We start from the raw sequence: 25415 nt of genomic DNA, 5'->3' as shown, positions 1-25415 counted from the left end.
AGATCCTATCACTTGGCGCTTGCACTTTAACATCATTTGGATTTTATATTGTATGGTCACTACTTATACACACCAATAGGATCTAGTGCTATTCCTTTCTACCAACCTTTTCCCACCCCTTTCTTTAGGGGTTGGTCGGAGGCAGCTTTACACCTGTATACAAATAGATTTCTTATATACCCCTTAGCGCGGGTCATTCCATTTTGTCATTCAACTACTTACACATAGTGTGCGTTAACAGTGGCGACTGTACTCTGCACAAATCAATGGCTGGCATCCCTGCTGTTCACACGTAACCTCTCATCTGAGCAGTTACATGTCTGTGAATAGACCATCCCACAGACCCCGGATGCGGACTGTGAGCCTCCAGGGTCAGCGTTTCTGTGGGATTCTGGCTGTACACAAATGGACCGCAGTAAATTTGCCAGCTTGTATGCGGCCATAGCACACAGTGTTGCTGCTACCCAGGCTGTCTTTGTGAATATAGCCTTACTGTGTGAGTCACTAGACAGTGCATTTCAGGGTTGTGCTTCTTTCCCAAGCCTAAGATCTCAGACCGTGCAAGGCTCTGTTTACACGGGGATGCAGAAGTGTTCTGTTCCTTCCTGCGTAGGCAGTCCTTTCGGATGTCAATAAGGACGCAGTGGCTACTTATCGTTGTAGGTGCAGGTACATGTGAGTGCGGGTCCTCAAACACAGACAGTGTAAATTAGGGGACACGCACCCACAAAGGTGTCAATTTGGAGTAGCAGCTGGCACTATGCAGCCGCTGCATTCCAACTGACATGAATAGGACCATTCACACAGCGACGTACAGAGCATCTATTCATCCCTAGGTAGGTAAAAGGGGCCTCGCACAGGCCTAATGGGTGGATGGGCTAGACAGATTTAAATACTGAGGGAGGAGTGGGAGTACAGGTGGGTTCAGGAACACGGTAATTGCCATGAAGCATTCGCACAATAATGTCTTGTGTCTCCAGTAAAATATAACTGTAAGGGAATAGTAAGCAAAAATATATGTATCATTTTAACCACTTCTGGACCAGAAGATTTTCCCCCTTAATGACCAGGCCATATTTTGTGATTCGGCACTGCGTTAATATAACGAACAATTGGGCGGTTGTGCAACGCTGTACCTAAATAAAATTGATGTCCTTTTTTCCCACAAATAGAGCTTGCTTTCTTTTGGTGGTATTTGATCACCTGTGCGATTTTTATTTTTTGCGCTATAAAGAAAAAAAGAGCGACAATTCTAAACAAAATAAAATATTTTTCACATTCTGCTATATAACATTCCCCCCAAAAAATTTGAATTACAAAATTTTTTAACATTTTAGGCCAATTTGTTTTCTGCTACATATTTTCGGTCAAAAAAATCACAAAAATGGCGCTTTTCCACTGCATGGAACTGTACCGGTTCGGCACGCTTTTGTGCTTTTCCACTGCTGGTACCTCATGGTATAGGGTCGGAACGGTTCGGTACGGTACGGTATAGGTTTGCTTTTCCACTGCATGGAACCGAACGGTACGGTACGGTACGGCTCTGAAAAAACATTACCTACTCGATTGTGGTTCCAACAGGTACCAAACTGGTACCATATCCCACAATCCTTTGCATGCAGTCACTACTAGCCACTGATTGGTCAGAGAATCCCACCCACCCTGTTGTTATCCCACCCACTTAACTTTAGTACTACTTTAGTGGAAAAGCAAACCTATACCGTACCGTACCGAACCGTTCCGACACTATACCATGCGGTACCTGCAGTGGAAAAGCAAACCGGGCCAAGCAGGGCCGAGTAGAGCCGAGCCGGTACGAGCCGGTACTTGCAGTGGAAAAGTGCCATAAGTGTATTTTGATTGGTTTGTTCAAAAGTTATCGCGTCTACTAATTACGGGAAAGATTTATGTTATTTTTTTTTTTTTTTTTTACTAGTAATGGCGGCGATCTGCGATCGCTAAAAATATGCACTGTTACTATCATAATGAAACTGGCAGGGAAGGGGCTAACAGTGTGGGTGATTAAGGTGTTAAATGTGTACCTAGGGGCATGTTTCTAACTGTGGGGGGGCGTGGCTTGTGAAATGATTATAGAGACCTGTGATCCTATATAGAAGGATCACATGAGCTCTGTGATCATTCCAGGGAGAAGAACGGTCAGCTGTGTTTACAACAGCTGACTGTCCTTCTCTCTCAGCGGGGAACGTTCGCTGGTGTCAGGTGGCAATCGGAGCTGCCTGCCCTGTGAATCGGCTTCCCCGCTGCAGGAGCGCGACCGACGTATACGTACGGCGGTTTGCGCAGGAGCGGCGGGCAATCATAAAGTGGTTAAAAAAAGGTTTACTGTGCAGAAATTATAAATAAAAAAAAGTTTACTAATCCATATCTAAGTAGTAAGTTAAAGTGATTGTAAAGTCTCTTTTTTTCTCCTAAAAAAATAACAAACATGTTATACTTTCTTCCTCTGTGCAGTTGTGTTTGCACAGAGTGGCCCCAATCGTCCTCTTCTCGGGTCTCTCTTCTGCGATCCCGGGCCCCTCCCTCCTGTTGGGTGCCCCTACAGCAAGCAGCTTGCTATGGGGGCACCCGAACTGAGTCACAGCTCCCTGTGTCCATTCAGACACAGAGCCCCGACCCGGCCCTGCCCGCTCTCTCACCTGATTGGCTAGCTGACTTTGATTGATAGCAGTGGCAGCCAAATCTCAGCCAATTAAGAAGGAGAATCTCGGATGGCTCAGACACACGTGGACATTGCTGGACAGAGAGGGGGCACAGGTAAGTATTAGGGGGGCTGAGGGGGGCTGCTGCACACAGAAGGCTTTTATCTTAATGCATAGAATGCATTAAGATAGAAAAACTTTCTGACTTTACAACCACTTTAAAATAAACTTAATAAAGCTAATAAACTAATAAAGCCGGTAGTGTCCATTATTGGCCAAAAGAGGGTGATGTGGCAGCAGTGATTCAGAAACACTTTAGATACAGTGAAGCCATAATAGCCATACAAAAAAAAATATAAGAAGTAACTTTTAGACCCCTATTTATTTTTGTGGAGCATCTGATGGTGTTTTTATCAATAGTTAGATGCTCCATAATCTATCTGAAAGAAAAAGAAAAATGTTGCTAAAAAGATTTAAAAAAGTATGTACTATCCCGGGAAGGACATGGGCTCTAATCACAATATAATAACGTCCCCAAGCCTATGGTATTACTATGTTAAAGTGGTTGTAAACCTCAAACATGAAATATGAACAAAGCATATCCCTCTATAGTGTGTACTTGTCTCAATTGAGAGCACTAAGTGTCATTTCTGTTCTCTGCTATCAGCATGACTCCCATCTGATAAGTTTTCCTGACACCAAGAGAAAAAAAGGTGACAGGGGAGGGGCCACCTGCACACAGCCTGTGATTGACATCCTCAGCTCTGCTCCTGTGTGCTGTGTGAGGGGGTGTGTGTCCCTTCCCTCCAATCAGCTCTCAGAGCTCTCCCAACTGAACTCTGCAGCGTGTAACTTCAGGTCTCTGCCCTTTTTTCTGACAGCTCTGACAAGCTTTAAAAAATCCTTTACTTTGGACAGATGAGAAGACTGCAGATAAACAGGTATAACTTACGTAGGAGGATTTGTCTCATCTCTGTGTATCACCTGAGGCCAGTCACTGGGTAAATGTAAGGGTTTACAACCACTTTAAGACCCCATTCACACTAGCGCGACTTGTCAGGCGACTTGGTCACCTGACAAGTCGCGGTGGGTCGCCTGCCATTGATTAGCACAGGACCCGTTCTAATAGGAGCGACACAAGTCGCTCCGACTTAGAAAAAGGGTCCTGTACTACTTTGGGGCGACCTGGAGGCAACTTGCATTGACTTCAATGATGTGAAGTCCGTGCAAGTCGCGCAGAGGTCGCCCCATCAAGTCGTGTCGCCCCTGTCTGAACAGGGTCTAAGGGTGAATCTCCAATATGTTTCCAGGTGACATAGCTTGTGAAGTCTCTGTGTTGGCGAGCTGCAAGGTGGGATGGATTCTATGACACATACTTTGAGACCCCCTCCAGTGGATTTTTTATTTTGAGGGCAAAATGTTGTAGAACGCTATTTTCAAAACTTTCTTGAACCTAAAATTTACAAATACATCATCAGACTCGCTATAGAAAAAATTCACTGTGTTGTCACTATCAGAAAGCCCACCCTGAGAAATGGCATGCAGTTAGCGCTGGAGTGGATACATGTACGAAGAAATAACTGTAAAGGGGCTATAGGATATCAGCAGCACTCATATGCAAATAAGGGTGACAAAAGGGCGAAAATGCTATTTTATTTTTTAGGTGTCATTTGATTATGATACACAGTGCTTAAATAATCTAAATGCCATTCATTTAGGGTTTATATCCACAATAGCTGTTATTGTTATTAGTAACTCTTTCACATAATGTATCATCTTTATATTAGGTATAGCAATCCTTTTATCATGTTTATATTTCAGATTTGTCATTCTGAAGATGTGTGTAGGGAAGTGCTCCCAATTTAACGGGCTCTGCCTAACTATCCTGGCCCTACTATCTATAACATTGAACCTTTTCCTCCTCTTCCCCAACCTTGATGGGTCCTATCTGAGAAAAGACCAGATCAGCAGCCATGCTAGGAGATTGCCAGGAGTTTGGGCTGGTGGATTGATGGTAAGTGGTCTCAAATTGATCTAGAAAGCATCATTTAAAGGAAAACTCCACTGCTCTAACAACAGGTATATATTATTTGATGGGAATCACCAAGGGAATTGCAGGTCTGCCAAGATGCAGGTTTTCAATTTGAATAATTCATTGATGAATTGTGTGAATATAGCAGATAGCATAGCATTTTTTTTACGTGTACTGAGAATAGAACCAGGTACGCATCTGCCAAGAAGTTTGCCAAAATGGTTGGAAAGTACATAACTGATCTACTGTAGATCTCGATCTCTAAAGTGGATTTTCACTTTAGACAATGTTACTTGGGGCTTTCATGAGCAATTTAGTAGCCTTGGACAACAGAAAGTTCTCAGCGTGCCAGTATAACTCTTACATGGAAACATTTAAGGAGGAAGTAAACTGAGATAATAACGTGTAATAATGTGTACTCAGATAATAACACCGTGGTATTAAAATTGCGTTAGTGAGGTATTTATAACAGGATGCAAATATGAGCCAAATGAAAATTAAAATCAAACAAGTGAAAAATAGAATCAAAATAAAAACAAACAAGTCTAAGGAATTATGCTTAGCCCAGGAGAAAAGATACAAACAGTCACTTTATTTCCAATCTGTAATTATCAGTGAAGTTGTTCCTAAATTTAAGGAAGAGGTTAAATTAGTGAAGTTTCAATCTGCCCAGAGAGTTTGTGAGAATTGCTTTGTGGTACCAGTCCATGTACCGAAATGGTGTCATGAATTGTGTTATGTCCAGAGTTGACAGTGTTCTCTCTATAGGTTTCCATCTTGTAAAGAAATGACTGGTAGGGCCAATTGATTTTATTATCGTGTCTAGCCTTTCGATATGCAATAAAGCCTTCAAACAATTTTTAACAGTCGTTATCGTCGGTGGAGTGGATAAGTGTTTTTGATATATAACACTGCAAGAAAAGCTAATTGTAGTGTGGCTAATATTTTTTCCTATTTTTTACCCTTTTTGATAATTGATATACTGTAGAGCTGTCATGTGACCCAGCTCTTTCTCAGTCTGTCTGTAAGGAAACATTAGCTGGAGGAGCTTCTAGTCCTCTGTTGCTTGTCACATGTTAAAATGTTAAAAAAAAAAAAAAAAAAAACAGCCTTTGAAATACAGAGAAAAAATACATAAATATTTTAAAATAATTGTATTAAATTGTCATACAAATATGTATTTATTTTAACTCACATTTTTATGACTTTTGTGCAAAAACATGGCCCGGGCTATCTAGGTGGAGGTTTTACCAATCGCAGCCTGTTCCACACCCCTCCAGCCTTTGTCTATTGTTTGTATGTGAATTACAGGGAGGTGACACCTCCATCAATCAACATGTATCTCAACCACATTGTGTTTATTTTTTTTAGTGGGCATGGAGGAGGCTGGAGGGAGTGTGCTGTCATTTATCTGGAGTGTAAACGCCCACATGTGTGACTCTGTAGTCATGTGGGTTGCACAGATAAGAAAAGAGGAAATGATCAGCTTAGAAGGGAAGGGAACTGAAACTGGTGCATGCTCAGTAGATGTGGCAGCAGCTGGTCTACGCAATCTCAGGCTGCATTGCAAAATAAACAAGGAAGGAGGTCCAGCCTAGGAGTATAAATAGAATGTTATACAGACGCTTTAATGATTATATTAATTTTTTTAATTCAAGGTGCTTCTGGTGGGTATACAATCCACAGTTGTGGGTTTTAAGGTGAAGAGACTCTCCTGCTTTGGAACTTGCTGTCATGTAAGTGTTTAATGGAATTTGTAAATCTAACACTACCAGTGTCCACATATTTTACGTATAATTTTTTAGTTCAATTATTACCACTCTGCATAGGCAGTTGCATTATGAGGGGTGTGACAATAAGGACTTCAATGTCCTTTCATTCCGGGAAAGTGCTTTCATACATGAGATTCTTAAGCTGGCTATACGCTCTATCAGAAAACAGTGGCTGCCTCTGATTGGCTGAAAATTGTCTGTCTGGCTCCTTTGATTTTTCAATGAAAGGGTGTCGGGCAGGAGAGTGGCGACAGGGTCATCAGGAACCATCCAAAATTTGCATAGTTTTTTGCCCATCTTCTAAGCCTATGGCATACCTCCCAACTTTCGATAGGAACTAGGGACTCCTATTAGCAAAAGTATGTAGGCATAGGACACCTCCCGCCACGGCCCCTTAAAGGAGAATTATACAAAAAAATTATTATTTAAACCCACAAGTGCTTTTTCTTACCACTACTATTCATTTATACTGGCTTTTGAAATTTAAAAATGCAGCAATTTAGAAATTGGGTGAAAGGTTTAGCACCGGGAAACACATTTTGAAACATAAAAAGTGCATTTTATATTCAACTGTATAGATCAGACCACAATAAAGGACAAATGAGGAGGTAAGAGGGACTGAGGGACTATGTTTCAAATCTGGGACAGTCCCTGAAAATCAGGAACAGTTGGGAGCTATGGCTTATGGTAGGGATGGCTCTGCTTGCTGGACATCAGAAATTGATCCTGCTGATTTACATGTTAGGCCAGGCTTGTGGAACTCAAAAAGCATGGAAACACAGAGAGAAATGGAGCTGTAAGTGAACTGTGCTGGACAGAAGAATGCAGATTTCTGTACCACGCCACCGTTTTATGTGTGCCCATTCAGAGACACGCACCTTCTGGTGCAGAAAACAGCAGGAATTCACACAGCTGTGAGCAAACCCCAAATGTGCTTTTGTTGTTGTTGTTTTTAAAAGCAGCTTTTTTAAAAATCCGCTAAAAAAGTGCAAATAAACTGACATTACAATACGTTTTATTATATCGTAGTTCACTTTTATTCTGTTTGCTTGTTTCTCCAGATGCTGTTGTCTGGTATTTTTTCCATTCTAGCTATGGCTGGAGCTGCATCTTCTTTTTTCATCTCTGCTGCTGGATTGTTCAGTGGTCCATACTGCTTGTACCGGGTGGAAGGTGAAACAACACAGGAGTGGGGTTACCCTTACATAACCATTGGAGTTCCAGGCTTCAACACTAGGTACAATTGTTACCTTTTTAGATACCAAGCCTCAAATTTCTATTACATGTTTTGAGCCACTGGAGTAACAAAGATGTTACAATTGCCAGTAGACCATTTCTGCAATTGCACTGTTAGCTGGGTCTGAACCCCCTTTTCTTCTATTTTAAAAGGTTAACTCCCAAAAAAATAGCAAATAAAAAAACAAATAATATATACACTTGCTATACAAGACATATTGTAATTGATCTCTATAAAAAATTACCTTTTCTTTTCAAACGTCAGCGCTGTCATTTTCTGTATAATGAAAAGCAATATGGAAACCTGGAGGTGTTCAGTACACAGTCGATGTACAGAACATCCCCACGAATATCATTTTCTGCTTGTGTCATTGGTTCACTGTTTTCCCAGAAGTGTACAGTAGGATACAGGTCAGGTTTTAGGCATCCTCTGAAGCAAAAATTAATTTTTGGTAAAATTTCCCAAAGGGGTAATTACTTCTAAAGAGATGCAGAGACTGCAACTTTCCTCATTAGAACACTGCAAGTACATCAGCTGTTTAGTAATAAAAAAGCCACGTCCAGCCATAGTAGCTGTGAGCCCCTCTTTTACAGGCTACTGACAGCTAGAGCTGGACTGCGCACGTGTGCCTTTTGCCTGCACCTAAATACTGGGGTCTCATGCACCAGGGAAAAACACCCAGCATGCCTGAGACCCTGGTATAAATATCCGGTGATCCTGCCATAAAGGTCTTTGTAGCACTTACAGTACCTCTCGAAAGGACCACTCTTCCATTCCCTGATTCCGAATGACAACGACCCTTCTGGCAATGCCACACCCTCTGACACAAAAAAGGTTGAAAAAGGCCCCTTTCACAGGGGGCGGACTTGCTCGACGGACTCTGCTAGCTCAGCGGGGATCGCTCCATTGTTCCCCGCTGAGCAGCCGGATGAAGGGTCTGCCTCTGCTCACTGTGCAGAGATGGACCTGTCAGAGTCCCGCTCTCCTCTATGGCAGAATTTCCATTTTCATCCGATCCCATTCGATCTGACCCGCTGGACGGATGACGAACGTATTGCCACCTGTCTGTTTTAAGCGAAACATGTCGGACCGGATGACAGACAGATGTCAGTGGACACATCTCCGCTGACATCTGCCTCTCCATAGAGGAGAATGGGTGACCTGATCAGGTCCGCCTGAAAAACGGACAGACCGACCTAATCGGTCCGATCGTGTGAAGGGGCCTAAGGAGCATTTATTTGGGCTACACACCCAACAAGGCAAGAATAACAAAAAAAATTAAAATAAAGTCGCAACAACAAGAACAGTTACAAGGTAAAACATAATTGTACAATACAACGGTAACGATTACTCCCACAAGAGCCGCTGGATATGGTAGGTTTTGTGTTCTGCCATGACTCTTAAAGCTGCTTGGACTTCACTGACATACCTGCGAAACCTAAACATTAGTATGCTATCACTCTACAAAAACGTACAGAAAACAGGCCACAACCAACTTGTAAATTAACAGGTTTAAAGATGCTGTACTAGATAAAGTGAACGCTAAGGCTGGCCATAAATTATAGAATTTCTTGTACAATTTTCCTTTAGATTTACCAAAACCATATAATATGAGGTCAAACCTAAACACTTTGTATGCAGTCAGGCAGGCCTTTGCATTACATAGTTGAAGGTAAATCTAAAGGAAATTGAATAAGAAAATTGTATACAATTGTAGCCAGCTTTACCCAGAAGATGGCAATCAACTGAACTATAGTAATAATAAACCAAATTATAACATGTGCCAACACGGCTAAAGTATTGGTATCAATTAACCCAGGGGACAAGCGGATGAGTCCACACAGAGATCCACTCAGGTCACTCTGCAGACAGCAGCCCAGCTATGAGCAGGGGGGAGGATAACACAACTGGTGGCCACCTGGCTACCCAACAAAACAATGTATCCCTGTACCTGAAACCTAAATACTGGATAGGGGAGGGTGGACTCCTCACTAAGGCCAGCCATAGGTTATTAGGGTGTGAGCCTCAAATAGATCAAACATTTGAAAGTTTTGGGGGTTCCATCATCCTAACAACAGTAGAAACAGAAACTAGGGGCGACCTCCACTATTCCCCTAGGAGGGGAAATGGACTATCTCAGTACCCAAAAATTACAGTAACATAATGAAAAATTGAATTTTACTTATACAAAATTGTTAAAAAGAAGCACATATCTATATATACAGTATGAATAAAAGCAACATTTATAGTAACATCTTGAAAGCATGTATTGTTCCAAGCTGTTTTTGCTGGTGATATAAAATCCTCAGGTAAATCTGAGGGCATACAATGTAATCACTCCTTCATGTACAGTAAATCCTCTACATGTTTTGTGGCAATAACCGCTTCTTCAGGAGGAGTTATATAAAGTACCATCATAACAGAGACAATGAAGCATAATAACAGGCTAACAAGGGGATAAGTAATGATGGTGAGGGGGAAGAGGCTATTAAATTGCTTACCAAGGACAGACCAGCAATGAGGGCCAGGGGCAGCAACAAGAACAAGTAAAAAAAGGTGTATTCCATGATCAGCATATAACTAGTCTCAATACATCCCGATCTATGGAAGAGAGGGAACCAAAACAATTAAAAGAACAAAACATGTATAGCACTGCCCCCTAGATGACAGCTGAGAATTACACCTTCTGGATTCCCCTGGGTTACCCTTAGCAACGAACAGCAGATAACAGCATTAAAAGTTCTTGGCTCAGTCAATAATCAATCCAGGGGATGTTGGTTTTTGTGGTTTTATTGAGAACTTGGATAGGAGAAGGGATGAGTGGGATAGTCCAGCTGTTAACTATTCACAATCTGAGGAACAGCTTACTTTAGAATGCGGCAAGGCTGCTGCTTCACTTTGCCACTAAATTAAGGTACTTTAAATGTTCCTGTGCAAATATTCTCTTCAGGGTTCTGAAACTGGCACACCCTTTCTCTCAATGCCTGTGTGCTGACACCTGTCCGCTGACCCTAGCTTCTGGAGTGGTCCCCTTCCTGGCAGACCCTCGGGCAAGTTCATCTGTACTCACAGACACTGTGTTTCCAGAGTCATCGTTACCTCCAAACTCCACTTGTCAGCATACACTGGACCTCTGTGTTCAGCCACACCTTCAGGTTCACCAGGCCGACTGCCTGTGACCACCTTTCCCAGCTGCAGAAGGAGAGACAGCCATACCCTCCTTCTGGGACTTGACTTCCTGCCCAAAGACCCCCTGCCACATGTGCCCTTGTCTTTTATAGCCTATCCCAGGATGCACCACTATCTGTGCCAACACACTGAGACAGCTGAAAAAGCCTGTGTGTCACTGGCTGGGTTTCCTCCACTGTCCAACAGTCCTCCCCATTGGATACAGTGGGGACACTCCCTCAGACCAGATGAATCACACATGGGCACATGCAACAGGCGTAACTAATAATCAGGCTCCCCTGATAAGCAGACTATACTTTAAATGCCTAGCACCTATCTAGGAGGGTACTACATCCACCCCCCATCAACAATGAGCCATGTCCCATTGGCTCTGGGGCAGCTGCCCCCTACAAACATTCCTACCAGAAAAACCTGAGAGTATCCCACAAACTTGGAGAGGGGGAAAAGGGAAGGACAAATTTACATGGAATAAATGACATGAAAAAGAATGGTGGGAAACTGCCAGAAAGGGAATTTTAAGGTAATTCAAAGCAAATAACAGTTATAGTTTATAAATTGTAGGGGTGCAGGACTGTAAAATAGTAAAAAGTATTTAATTGAGCTTTAAAACAGCTTAGTCGCCTAACTTAAAAAAAAGACGCTTTTACTATATATATATACTTACTTTTTTCGTTTAGAGAGTCGCTAGAATGCTAACCACTGAGCTAATACTTATACTACCTTAATGCTAGTTAATTATATAAAATATTACAATTTGCATTAGTTCTTTCCATTTACAGCTGTATAACGAATGTTTTGCAGCTCATCAGTCTCCTTACTCAACATCTCCTCAAGCAAGATGACCTGCTTAGAACCACCAGATATAGAGACCTGGAACTCCCATTTCTTCATATCCTTGTGTCTAATTAACACATTTCAGCTTGTCCTGTGCCTCTCCCAGTTGGTGAATGCCATCTTGGGCATGCTTGTTGGAAATTGTGACCGGAAAAAGGTTTGTATAAGTAAATATAAAAAAAAAAAAAAAAAAGAGCTTGTTCAGTTTTCTGCAGTCCCCTTGCTACTGTAAGATGAAGCTTCACTTTAAGGAAAAGGAAGCTTCATCTAAGTTTGAGGAAGCTTCACTGACTGATAGAAAGGAGTGGGAGATAGAAGAGTGCACCCTAATGTGCCAGCTTTCTAATAGGAAATTGCTAATTGCACAATAAAATTTCCAGGTTTAGGGGCTCCCAGGAAAACCTGGAGGAGAACTGCCCTTCTTAATGAATACTATAGGTCTAGATAAGTTGTTGATAGTACAGGTACACGTTAAAGACCAGTTTTAATACCTCATTTTAAAATGGGATACACTTCTTAAAATGTTCTTTTACTCATGGCATTTTTTCAATGTATCATGTGAGTGAATTTAATGTAGAGGAAAAAATGTCCCTGCCTGCCCTTCTTCTATATGACCTGTCCTCTACAGGGGTAAACTATGCAGCATTGGAAATCCACGTGTGATGCAAAACATGATACCTGCCTGATCAGAGGCTGCATATGTGATCATTCAAGTGGGGGAAAATTCGGGGACCCAATTTAGGCAGGGACACACTCCTAAATCAGGGACTGTCCCTGGCAACTGTGGAAATCTTGTCACCCTAGGTTATAGCCCCCCATGATCCAAAATGGAAAAAAAAGTTTTGTCTTTATTTCTACTTTAAATATCAGAGCCACTATCTGGCTTATGCAGATTTCACCTTAGAGGTCAAACTCTCCAAGGCCCTGGGCCTAGGCACATGGAAAAATGCAGGCATATTCCTTCATGGGTAGAAACCTAAGGTGTTGGCAGCTGGAAGAAAAGAGTATAAGGCTTTGGGAAAAAAAACTGCAACTGTCCCCACATATGGACATGTGGTTAGGTTTGGCTGAATTGGAAGTTATACATCAACCTTGCTTGCTTGCTGTCTCAGTGAAGACTGAGATACCATTTGAACCTTAATTGCTAGGGGGGCTAAGCTCTGCAGAAGTCCAGTCGTCACAGTCTGTTATTCTGAAGTAACCATAAGAGACTATTGAGGGAAATCTAGAGGATTTTGAAGCCTAGTCTAGAGTATGAGCTTCAGTGCACTGTTCTGATATCCTAATATGCACTGCACCCTCCTTCCCATGTTGCCATATGCATTAAACTTTTTTTTCTAATTTAAAATCTACTTAGAGTGTTCATAATGTAAATGGTAGCAATCTGAAGATTAACACCCCTTCAAATTATGACAGTCTAGTTACCAATAATGCTACATGTTTAAGAAACAGGTGGCTAAAAAGTGAACTGTAAACCATCAAAATATTAATTTCACTTATCTAAAATTTTATTCTTCACATACATGAGCTGGATGACAAATCTATAGAGAAATGGCACACAATAATAAAGTTAGCTTGTTTGTTCTATTTTATGAAGTTTTACAATTCCCTTTCTTTTTGTCTTTGTTCTTTGGATGATGGAGAACATTGGGTTTAAGTGGCAGGTTCTGGATGACCTCATACAAGGTGAAGATACTAAAAGATATCTGCTCATAAGGAGAATTTAAACCATTTTCATATAGACAGGCAAATGCAGCTATGGGAGGTAACCCCACAGACTCATCTTCACCAGAAGGAAACCCTATATATGATAAGTCGGAGTAGGCACTGGGTCCCTCATAGATGACCCAGGGTCCTCTCCAGCTGTCAGCATCCTTAGGATAGGGACTGAGGTAGACTCCTAGGTTTAACCGTGAGTGTGTACTGGTGGGATGGGAGTACAGCACCCATGTAGGTGTCTGAAACTTTTGCCCAGACTTGTGATATGTCTTGTACTGTAACTTTAACTTGTTTGGTAACCCCATGTTAGCATAACAAGTGTCTTTGCATACATCTTCCCATATAGTCTGTCTGTGACAAACCAAGCTTCCACTGCTGAATTGCCATTGTTGTAGATTGTTTTTAAATGTATTTATGTTGTCCTGTGCTTGAGGACCTTTTGTATTCCATTGTTTTACATCTGACAGTTTAGCTAACACCAGTGAGCTCTCAGCCTGGCAGGAAACTGGATTTTTGAGATTATGTCTTGATAAAAAGCCCAGAGGAGCTGGGAAACCAATGACACTGCCATGACACCCATTAGATGTTTCAGCTAACTTCTCAATTAGCTGTCCAGGCTGGAAGACAATGCCACCATCAGAGCTAAGAGCTTGCACCCGGAATCCTAAAGAGCTTCTGGCATTGCAGTACAGGATGTTACTTCCATCTTCTTCATCCACTGACACCAGCTGGCATTCCACTGTGTGCAGGTTTGGGATAAGTTCTCCAACTTTCCAAGACTTTCCATGGTCGTCACTACGAAAGGCAAAGGCTTGTGGTGTAGTGCGGCAGAGCTTGCCAAAGCAATTTCGGCAGTTGATATGATAGGTGTAAGCAGGAACAAGGAGACGCCCAGATTTTAGCTGGATACCATGTCCTGGTCCTAAAGCAAAGGTGGCCCACTCTGAGAAAAACAGGAATACTTACACATATTAATCTTATGCATTATAGTGCAGTGATAATTTGCACCAAAATGTATTTATACAGTCATATCCATAGTATTAAAGTAGTTCTAAAGGCTAGACATTTTTTACCTTAATGCATTCTCTGCATTAGGATAGAAATTGTCCTTGTATTTGTATCACCCCCTCTCCCTCCTATATACTTACCTGAGCCTGATCTCGATCTGCACCCATCAGCAGTGGTTCTCTCCTTTCTCTCTGCTCACAGAGGCAGCAGCGGGAGCCATTGGCAGCAGTAGCTGTGTTGTAGGTGGCAATGTTGTGATAGGATAAATTGATAGGATAAAATGGGATAATGGGAAAGGAAATCAAAGGTATGTTCATTTTCAGAAAATATGAGTTTTAAGATGTGTTCGCTGAATGCCCAATGAGATTGAGTATGGAGTTCCACAGAAAGGATGCAGCACAAGAGAATCCCTGGAGGTATGAGTGGGAAGTGTTGACCATGTAGGAAGGAAGATGAAGTTTGAGAGCTAAGCAAAGGTGCTAGATGGGTGTACACATAGAGAATAAGGCAGGCCATACATTATGCAATTTTCTTTCATTCAACCATGGCTGTCTCCTTATACATGTCTCCAGTCCCTAACTACTCCTATAGCATGTTCACAGCATTTGATTATCTCCTGCGGCATGTCTACACTCCCAGGCCATCTCATGTAGCATGCCTGCAGTCTTTACTCGTCTTTTGTAGCATGCCCATAGACTCTAACCATCTCCTGTTGCATATTTGCAGTTGTAGCTACTTGGATTCTATAGGGCTGCGATGTTTGCACTTTGGTTATCATTGATTATGGAAAGTAAGGACCCTGTTTTCTTCAAATTCTGAAGTATTTCTGTTTAAAACTGCACTCCAGGCAGATTTAAAGACATCAATTATTATAGCTCTATATTTATTAATACACAATGAAATATCGACTCACAAGCCACTTTATCAAGTAAATCTTGTACCAGGTTGGACCCCCTTTTACCTTCAGAACTGCCTTATTTCTTTATGGCATAGATTCAACAAGATGTTGCAAACATTCCTCAGAGATTTTGGTCCATAGTGACATGATAGCATCACACAGTTGCTGCAGATTTGTTGGCTGCACATCCATGATGCAAATCTCTTCTTCCACCACATCCCAAAGGCACTTTATTGGACTGAGATCTGGTGACTGTGGAAGCCATTGGGGTACAGTGACCTCATTGTCATGTTTAACCACTTCCCGCCCGCCCTATTACAAATTGACGGCGGGAATGTGGTTGAGTTATCCTGACCGGACGTAATATGACGTCGGCAGGATAACACAGCTCTGGGCGCCCCCCGGGGCCGCGCAGAGCGGCGATCGGTGATGCGAGGTGTCAGTCTGACACCCTGCACCTCCGATCTCAGTAAAGAGACTACTGACATAGCTCTTTACCATGTGATCAGCCGTGTCCAATCACGGCTGGTCACATCATAAACAGGAACAGCCGTTGATCGGCTTTCCTTAGTTCGTGCCTGACAGGCACGAGTAAAGGAGCGCCGATCGGCGGCTCCCCTGACAGGGGGGGGGTCGGCACTGGTAATCAGATCATTGATTACCAGTGCAGACCCTCGGGGGGGGGGGGATGCCACTAGATCCACCAGGGATGCCCACTATGACCCCAGGGATGCCCACTATGACCCCAGGGATGCCCACTATGGCCACCAGGGATGGGAATCAGGGCTCAGGAAGCCCCCCATTGCCCTCCCCATCAGTGATGCCCACCAGTGACCTCCCTATCAGTGCTGCCCACAAGTGCCCATCATTGCCATCCTTTAGTGTTGCCCACCAGTGCCCATTATTGCCCACCAGTGCCGCCTATCAGTGCCCATTAGTGCCCATCAGTGCCCACCAGTGCCGCCTATCAGTGCCCATTAGTGCCCGTCAGTACCACCTATCAGTGCCCGTCAGTGCCGCCTATCAGTGCCCATCAATGCCGCCTATCAGTGCCCAGCAGTGCCGCCTATCAGTGCCCACCAATGCTGCATATCTGTGCTACCTATCAGTGCCGCCTATCAGTGCCACCCCATCAGTGCCACCCCATCAGTGCCACCCCATCATTGCCTCCTCATCAGTGCCTGTCAGTGCAGTCTCATCAGTGCTCATCAGTGTAGGAAAAAACTTATTTATTTACAAAATTGTATAACATAAACAAAAAAACTTTTTTTTTTTTTCAAACTTTTCGGTCTTTTTTTATTTGTTTAGCAAAAAGTAAAAATCGCACAGGTGATCAAATACCACCAAAAGAAAGCTCTATTTGTGGGGGGAAAATGACATAAATTTGGTGTAAGTACAGTGTTGCATGACCGCGCAATTGTCATTCAAAATGCAACAGCGCTAAAAGGGGAAAATTGGCCTGGGCAGGAAGGGAGGGAAGTGCCCTGTATTAAAGTGGTTAAGAAGCCAGTTTGAGATGATTTTCGCTTTGTGACATGGTGCATTATCCTGCTGGAAGGAGCCATCAGAAGATGGGTGCACTGTAACTGTAGTCATAAAGGGATGGACATGGTCAGCAACAATACTCAGGTAGGCTGTGGAATTTAAATGATGCTCAATTAGTACTAAGGGGCCCAAAGTGTGCCAAGAAAATATCCCCCACACCATTACACCACCAGCCTGAACTGTTGATACAAGGCGGGATGGATCCATGCTTTCATGTTGTTTACGCAAAATTCTGACCCTACCATCTGACTGATGCAGCTGAAATCAAGACTCGTCAGACCAGGCAACATTTTTCTAATCTTCTATTGTCCAATTTTGGTAAGCCTATGGAAATTTTAACCTGTTTCCTGTTCTTTGCTGACAGAAGTGGCACCTGATGTGGTCTTCTGCTGCTGTAGCCCATCTGCTTCAATTTCAATGTATTGTGCGTTCAGAGATATTATTCTGCATACCTCAGTCGAGTGGTTATTTGATTTACTGTTGCCTTTCTATAATCTCGAACCAGTCTGCCCATTCTCCTCTGACCTCTGAAATCAACAAGTCATTTTCATCCACACAATTGCCGCTCGCTGGATATTTCCTATTTTTTTCGGACTATTTTCTGTAAACTCTAGAGATGGTTGTGCGTGAAAATCCCAGTAGACCAGCAGTTTGTTAAATACTCACACCAGCCCGTCTGACACCAACATTCATGCTACATTCAAAGTCACTTACATTCCCTTTCTTCCCCATTCTGATGCTCGGTTTGAACTTCAGCAAGTCGTCTTCACCACGTCTAGATGCCTAAAGGCATTGATTTGCTGCCATATGATTGTCTGATTAGCAGTTTGTGTTACTAAGCAATTGGACAGATGTACCTAATAAAGTGGCCAGTGAGTGAATTTTTTAATGCAACTCATGTAAGTACCTGATTTTACCTTGGCATCGTCTTCTTATAATCCTATGCACAACAAAGCTCAGACTGGGAGTGAAGGAAGTTGTATGACTGAGTTGTGCTGCAGTACTAACTAGGAGCATGCTAATAGGGGGAGAGAACATAGTGACAGAGAGATGAGCTCACCTGTTTGGTTAGTTTTCATTTCACTGTCCAGTCAAAGGGTGGGGAAAGGACAATACCTGTATTCGTAACTTAACTGCAGCAGAAAACCTTCTTCTGCTCAAGCCTTCTGCCCTGGCAGTTATGTAAATCTAATAACTGGATTAACAGAAATAAAAAAACCTTTGATAGCTATTTGCCTGGAGTTCAACTTTAAAACATCACATCTTGGTAAATGTCTAATACTGCTCAAAGTATTTATTGTATTGACATAGGATTTCTGTTTTGTACCTTTTAAGGACTCCCCAATCACCTTGTGAGTTAGGTCTGTGACATCACTCCAGCTTCTCCCTTGGTCAGAGCTTGTTATGTAGCACAGCCGTGCCAGGTTCCGACCAGTGATGATCTGGTAGGATTCCGTTGTGCTGCCCAGGACGGCAGTGAAGAAAAGGAAGGTCTGCCCTGTGAAGTCATCATAGATTGGGCATGGATTCATTGAGCGATGTCCAGGCAGGCGGGCTCTGTCCACTGTAATCATGTCCTCCCACTGTGGGAATATTTAATTCACTGTCTTTATGTAATTATAAATTGTTATTTAATTCAGTTATTAAATTATTATTACTAGCTTTGTAACGTATCTAGTACAACATTGCTCACCTTTGTATGACAATAAACTTGGGGTGCCTCAGCTGCAGGCCATTGTTCAGTGAAGCAAAAGATAACTTGCCACAAATTTGTGGCAGTGTTCAATTGTAAGTCTTGTTAACTTTCTGCACATTTTTGCTGGCAAGATGTACACAGAGCACTTGAAGCACAAGTTCTAGTTGACACTTTTTAAATTTGTAGAACATTTGCGTGGCAAGTCTCTAGCAAGAACAAAGTTGCAATGGTGAGTCTACAGCAAGAGCTCTGCAAGTCAGTGACCCCTGTGTTGGAATGATTTGTGCACAACATAACTGAACCAGAACTTGCAGCAGACTTGCAGAATGTTTGCAAAGAAAGTTGACCTGAAGTCATGCAATGCAAACTTGCAATTATGCAACAAACTTATGAAGCCTGGCATGCCTAGCAATAGCTTAGCAAGTCATTTTTAAACTTGCTGCTCAATTGCTTACTATGGAAAATTGTGGGTCACCATAGAGACTGCCCTGACTTCACTTCCTCTATCTTCTTTATCCTGGATCCATCCATGGGATCACCCCGCCCTCACTTCTCTCCCAAAATGTGTACCCCTCTTCTGTGATTATGGGATGCACTATTTAAAAGGACTCCATTTTCCTCCTATATAAGCCTCGTGACCACATGACTTGAGGCCTTCGCTTTACCAGTAAGGAACTCCTAAACCTTTTCACTGATGCATGAACTCAGTGTTTCAACTAGGGTTCAGGGAAAAAAAATTAAGATGGTGACGCATTGGTATACATCCCCTACCTTCCTACACAAAATAATCCCCTTGGTTTCGGATTCCTGCTAGTGTTACATAAAATAGTTACATAGTTACATAGTTACATAGTTTGCGAGGTCGAAAAAAGACACCAGTCCATCCAGTTCAACCTATGATGTGTGTGCATTTTTGCTGTTAACCGTACATTGTATACCCCTGTATGTTGTGGTCTTTAAAGTGCCCATCTAATAGTTTTTTGAAACTATCGATGCTCCCTGCTGATACGACTGCTTGTGGAAGAGAATTCCACATCCTTACTGCTCTGACAGTGAAGAACCCCTTACATATTTTAAGGTTAAACCGTTTTTCCTCAAGTTACAGTGGGTGGCCACATGTCTTATTGTATTCCTTTTCTCTGAATAGTTTGTTCCTTATGCTATGGTCGCCATTACAGTATTTGTACATTGATATCATATCCCCCCTCAATCTTCTTTTCTCCAGAGAGAATACGTGCGTGTAGTCTTTCCTCATAGCCGATGCCCTCCATTCCCCTAATTATTTTTGTTGCCCATCTCTGGACTCTCTCCAGTTCCAGCACATCCTTCCTGAGGACCGGTGCCCAGAACTGGACAGCACACTGCAGATGTGGCCGGACCAGAGTCTTGTAGAATGGGAGAATAATCTCTTTATTTATGGAGTGAATCCCGTTTTTTATACATGCCAGTATTCTGTTGGCTTTGTTTGCAGCGGCTTGGCATTGCATGTGAGGTGCTATGTTACACATCTGGTGGTTCTTTCTTCTCTCCTTTCTGGCTGCAGGTTTTTACAATATGTGACTGACAACTGACAAGCTTCTTCAGCTCAGGAACACTAGAAAATGCCTTCCTCCCCTGCTCACAGGAATTTGACCATTATGTCTCCACTTTTTGATCAACTATATGAGCACTGACCGCTTCAGAAGTCTAATGTAATGTTATCTATTATCCCATGGACTGGATTTAGGGGTTGTGCCACTCAGTGGCTATCATATTCCCCTCCTTACCCTTTCTTATCCCTTTTGCTATATGTTTCTACATATCTTTTCTCTGCTATGTTTCTCTTTTCCACTTGGCTCCTCACTAGACCATAGTTTTCACAGAAGCCTTGTTGAGAAACACTGATTTAGAGGGTGACACCACTCCTTTGGAATCTGCAGGTGTCCAACTCCAAACTCCATACCACTGCTCTGGCACTTATCTTCATGACCCCTCCCCTAAACTCTCTTCCTCCTAAAAGCCCATATAAGTACCTCTCCCTCGTGTCTATTAGTGCACAAAGAAGCTACTCCCACTACATGCCCGATTTCAACTTTTAGTTGGTGTGTAAGTAAGAGATTTTAAATACAGCTATTCTTAATACTAGCTGAATTGTTAAGACTTCATGAAATTTAAAGGAATACATAGAAGAATTAAAGGATGTACTATGTATTTGCTGAAGCTTCCTGTTTAATGGCCTTACTGCATGCATCAGAACATTATATTATCTACCAAACTACAAATATCTTGCTTAAGATGACTCTAGCAATGTAAATGTATCAACTGTCTATCTGACCTCCACATAGTTATGGTAAAAAGTACCCCGACGCAGTACTAGCAGATTGGCATGAGCATCATCCACACTCAACCTCTCTTCTGCAAAAGCCAGCAATGTTGACCAATGAGGGATGAAAAGTAGGGCGGGTATGCGATATGTGACTCCATTTTTTTCCCTCTCGAATAACACTGTGCGAGCAGGCACATGACGAGATCCCATGACACCTTTAAAATAAAAAACCAAATGGTTGTAAAAAATACAGAGGGCAATTTTGATTTAGTTCAGACATGTAATTTCTTTCACTTAGACTTCCATCCCCTTGTAAGATCAGCATTTATCTATACATTCTTATGTAGTGCTATCACCACAGAAGGGGTCTACCCCCGCAGAAATGATAGGTCCTCTCTTCTCTGCCTTGACTGTTTAAGCTGCTCTGTACCCACTAACACACCTGTATTAATTAAATGTTGGTATGCTACCACTCTATAATAACACACAGAAAATAAAACACAGGCAGCTTGGTAGTAGATTAGTTAGAAGTATTATGGCAAGGCAAGTTAGACAATGCATAAATCAGTAAACAGGCAATTGAACATATTTAAAGATGCTGTACTGGTTAAGGTGAACTCTGACCTATAATATAGCAATAACTAAATGCAATAAAGTTAAACCAAATTTCAGCTAATCTAAACCATGGGCAATATGATGGCATTAACTATTCCAAAGAAAAGTCCTTTAGTGCATAGAGCCCTAATAGAGTGTGGGTGTATACATTCCTGACAAAGAGTATCCATGGAGATGGCTCTAAAGTACCTGACACCTATTTATAAGTACTAGGCCAACTATTGTTGGGGCTTGTCTGTAAGGTGGTGCACGTGATGCTGTCCCTTTAAGGCTGTCCACACTAGAAAACTGATGGGCTGATAAATAAGGTGTTGTTTCTATTGCCATTAACTGTGGGCAGTAAGGGATTAAGTTTAGTTTTTCCGCTCACCATTCCTGATACCCAACGGATCCAGTCCGGAAAGTTTGGCAGCTTGTTGTCCCAGAAGGCTCAGTGTCTTAGTTCTGGTCCTCATTGGCTCTTTCCACTCTGGTGTCGGCACATACGGCAATGGGTCCTTCTAGCTCTGGTGCCAGCACAGGGAAAGACACTATCAGTGGCTCAGTCCTCATGCTCCCAGTTGTGAGTGCTGACACCATAGGCAGCAGATCCCCATTCTCTGGTCTCTGCACCTCTCTGCTATGGCCCCGGGTCTCTGCACAGTCTATGGTCTCTCCAGCATAGGGCACAGACCCTAGCAACAGGTCTGCACTCTCTGGCTCCCTGTACTAGACTCCCCAGAACTCCAGTTAATTTCCCAGAAAAAGTCCTCTTCTCTCCTACTCTATAGTACAAAGCCTTGGGCCCCTTGTAGTCCACATCTCATTCATATACAATTACTTGAACTATACTGTGCTCCTTGGGGACTACATTTCCCATGACCCATTGCAGAAGGCTCATGCAGGTGGGAGGGGGAGATGGGCAGAGCACTCACACACGCAGCCACTCGGATGCTGCCAGGAGAAAAGGGGGGACTTTGTTCCAACTGAGCGACAGTCCCTCCAAAATCAGAGACAGTTGGGAGCAATGCTCTATTATCCTCTGGTGTCCTCTCTTGTTTGTGTGTACCAGTATACGGGATCCATTACACTCTTCTGTTATCCTCATACAGTATGTCTGTATACTGTATTCCTTACACTCTTTTATTATTTTCTGGTACTTATACATTGTATCCCTTTCACACCAGGGGTGTTAGGGCTGCGTTGGGCGGCTATTCCAGCACAGTCCAACTACAAGACAACGCAAAATTCCTTGTCTCCTATGTGCCCGGTTCACACTACCACATTGCGGTGTTGTACGGTGAACAAAAGTATGGCAGGTCATACTTTTTTTTTTCAATGCAACGCAGTGCGAGGCAGTTGATTGCTTTTCACCACCTGAAGGCTCATACAACGTAATGAAATGCCACTCTGTGACATATCAATAAAGTTGTTTTTTTTTTTCTTTCAAAAAAGTAAATAGTGCAATGCGCAGTGATTGCTGTATCGGCACTGTATTGATGCTACTGCATAACACTGCACACCCAGAGGCTGGTGGAAATTAACCCTTACACTTTATGTTAAACATTATGTTTTCATTCAGATAGAGGGCTTAACCACAAAAGAATAACAGGTTCTTCTATCCACACAAATGAGGTGGATCAAAGAATACCCCTCTCACTGGGACACTGCATCGCTGACGCTGTCAGAATAGACTGATCGGTGGCTATAGCTACAGCTGCTGATCAATGGAAAGTTTCCCAACATTTCCCTTCGACAGGATTCAATTGAACAATTAACTTCTGTCGAGCAGGGGAGCCAATACTGATCAAGATTTGGACGGTCGCTTCTGCACTGGACAAACCTGGAACAGCAGATAGCCAGCTTTAGGCTGGGTTCACACTGCCGCACGGAGTGGCTCGCAGCAGGGGTGCGTCCCTGTTCACCATTTCAGGTCTAATTTTAGTCCCAATCTTTGGCTGAATTCAGGCCTGAAATGGACCAGAAGACGCACTGGACTCCTGTGCAATTCCCACCAGAGTCGCTCCGGAGATTTGTGAACTGGCTCTATAGGGAGCCAGTCACAATCTCCTGACATGCGAATTGGATGCACGGAGACCCTCATCCAATTCCCAATATTGTGAACCCAGCCCCATACTCTGTTATTCTCTGGTGTCCTCCCTTGTCTGCCTGTACTGTATCTCTTACACTCTTCCATTATCTTCCTTTACCTCTGCACTGTATTACTCACATTCTGTTAACCCGTGGGGTCCTGCGCCTCCCTGTGCCAGTGTACAGTATCACTAAGGGCCAGTTCACGTCTGTGCAGTGCATTTTTGGTGCATTGCATTTTACCCATGCATTCGGATAAAAGTGCATCAAGGATGCAACATGTAGGATTTTTTTTAATGCACCACACCTACAACAAACATAAAACACACAGGTATGAACAGGGCCTTACACTCTTCTATAATCATCCTATAACCCTACAACCATATTCCTTACACTTAATTATTCCATGGTGTCCTCTCTTGTTTTCCAGATTTTATTGCTTATAACCTCCTTTTATCCTTCTATACCTGTACACTGTATTTCTTATACTCTTTTAAGCTCTGGTGTCATCTCTGTCTGCTGGTACTAGTATATTATATTTCTGACACTCTTGTATTCTCTTCCTGTACCTGTACACTGTATTTCTTACACTCCTGTATTATCTTCCTGTACCTGTACACTGTATTTCTTACACTCCTGTATTATCTTCCTGTACCTGTACACTGTATTTCTTGCACTCCTTCCTGTATTCTCTTCCTTTACAATGTATTTCTTACACTTCTGTGTTCTCATCCTGTACCTGTACTATTTATTTCCTACACTCTTGTATTCTCTTCCTGTATACTGTATTTTTTAAAACTCCTGTGTTTTTTTCTTGTACCTGTACACTGTATTTCCTACACTCGTGTATTCTCTTAGTGTACAATGTATTTCTTACACTTCTACGTCCTCATCCTGTACACTGTATTTCTTACATTCCTGTATTCTCTTCCTGTACAATGTATTTCTTACGCTTCTGTGTTCTCATCCTGTACCTGTACACTGTCTTTCTTACATTCCTGTATTCTCTTCCTATACCTGTAAAATGTATTTCTTAAATTTCTGTATTCTCTTCCTGTACTTGTACACTGTAATTCTTACACTTTTTAGTTCTCTTCCGATACCTATACAATGTATTTCTTACACTCTTTAGTTCTCTTCCTATACCTGTACACTGTATTTCTTAAATTCCTGTATTCTCTTCCTGTACTTGTACACTGTATTTCTTACATTCCTGTGTTCTCTTCCTGTACTTGTACACTGTATTTCTTACATTTCTGTATTCTCTTCTTGTACCTGTACACTGTATTTCTTACGTTCCTGTATTCTCTTCCTGTACTTGTACACTATATTTCTTATGTTCCTGTATTCTCTTCCTGTACTTGTACACTATATTTCTTATGTTCCCGTATTCTCTTCCTGTACCTGTACACTGTATTTATTACGTTCCTGTATTCTCTTCCTGTACTTGTACACTGTATTTCTTACGTTCCTGTATTCTCTTCCTGTACACTGTATTTCTTACATTCCTGTATTCTCTTCCTGTACACTGTATTTCTTACACTCCTGTATTCTCTGCATGTATGCTGTATTTCTTACACTCGTGTATTCTCTGCATGTATGCTGTATTTCTTACACTCCTGTATTCTCTTCCTGTACCTGTACACCGTATTTCTTACACTTATATTCTCTCCCTGTACACTGAATTTCTTACACTCCTGCATTCTCTGCAATAATTCTTTGCAATATTTCCTGCCTATCACCTTGTACATTGCTTTCCTCTGTTAATCTATTTTCCCCTTAACCTCCAATAATTTACCTGTGTAAAATGCTCTCTTAAATTCTTCTGCCCGTCT

At 42.3% G+C, this 25415-nt stretch overlaps 2 protein-coding genes across 2 annotated transcripts in view; one reads left to right on the top strand and one right to left on the bottom strand.

Annotated features, from left to right (window-relative positions):
- TM4SF19 (transmembrane 4 L six family member 19) overlaps positions 1-18361 on the top strand; it is a 21793-nt gene extending 3432 nt beyond the window's left edge. The window contains exons 2-6 of the mRNA XM_082252426.1: positions 4482-4674; positions 6351-6428; positions 7526-7701; positions 11692-11881; positions 18230-18361. Of these exons, the coding sequence (XP_082108552.1) occupies positions 4498-4674; positions 6351-6428; positions 7526-7701; positions 11692-11881; positions 18230-18250 (642 nt within the window). The 5' untranslated portion in view covers positions 4482-4497 and the 3' untranslated portion in view covers positions 18251-18361. The remainder of the gene's footprint in view (positions 1-4481; positions 4675-6350; positions 6429-7525; positions 7702-11691; positions 11882-18229) is intronic.
- On the bottom strand, positions 13272-25415 carry LOC309551738 (sialidase-4-like). The gene is made up of 4 exons (XM_082252427.1): positions 25379-25415; positions 20905-21110; positions 18222-18477; positions 13272-14386 (listed from the first exon to the last, which is right to left on the bottom strand). The coding sequence occupies exons 2-4, from the start codon at positions 21103-21105 to the stop codon at positions 13314-13316; spliced, it is 1530 nt and encodes a 509-aa protein (XP_082108553.1). The 5' UTR covers positions 21106-21110; positions 25379-25415; the 3' UTR covers positions 13272-13313.

The sequence above is a fragment of the Pelophylax lessonae genome, assembly GCF_965119305.1.
Source record: "Pelophylax lessonae genome assembly, chromosome: 3".
In the NCBI taxonomy this organism is placed as follows: Eukaryota; Metazoa; Chordata; class Amphibia; order Anura; family Ranidae; genus Pelophylax; species Pelophylax lessonae.
This window is presented reverse-complemented; position numbering and strand designations above follow the sequence as displayed.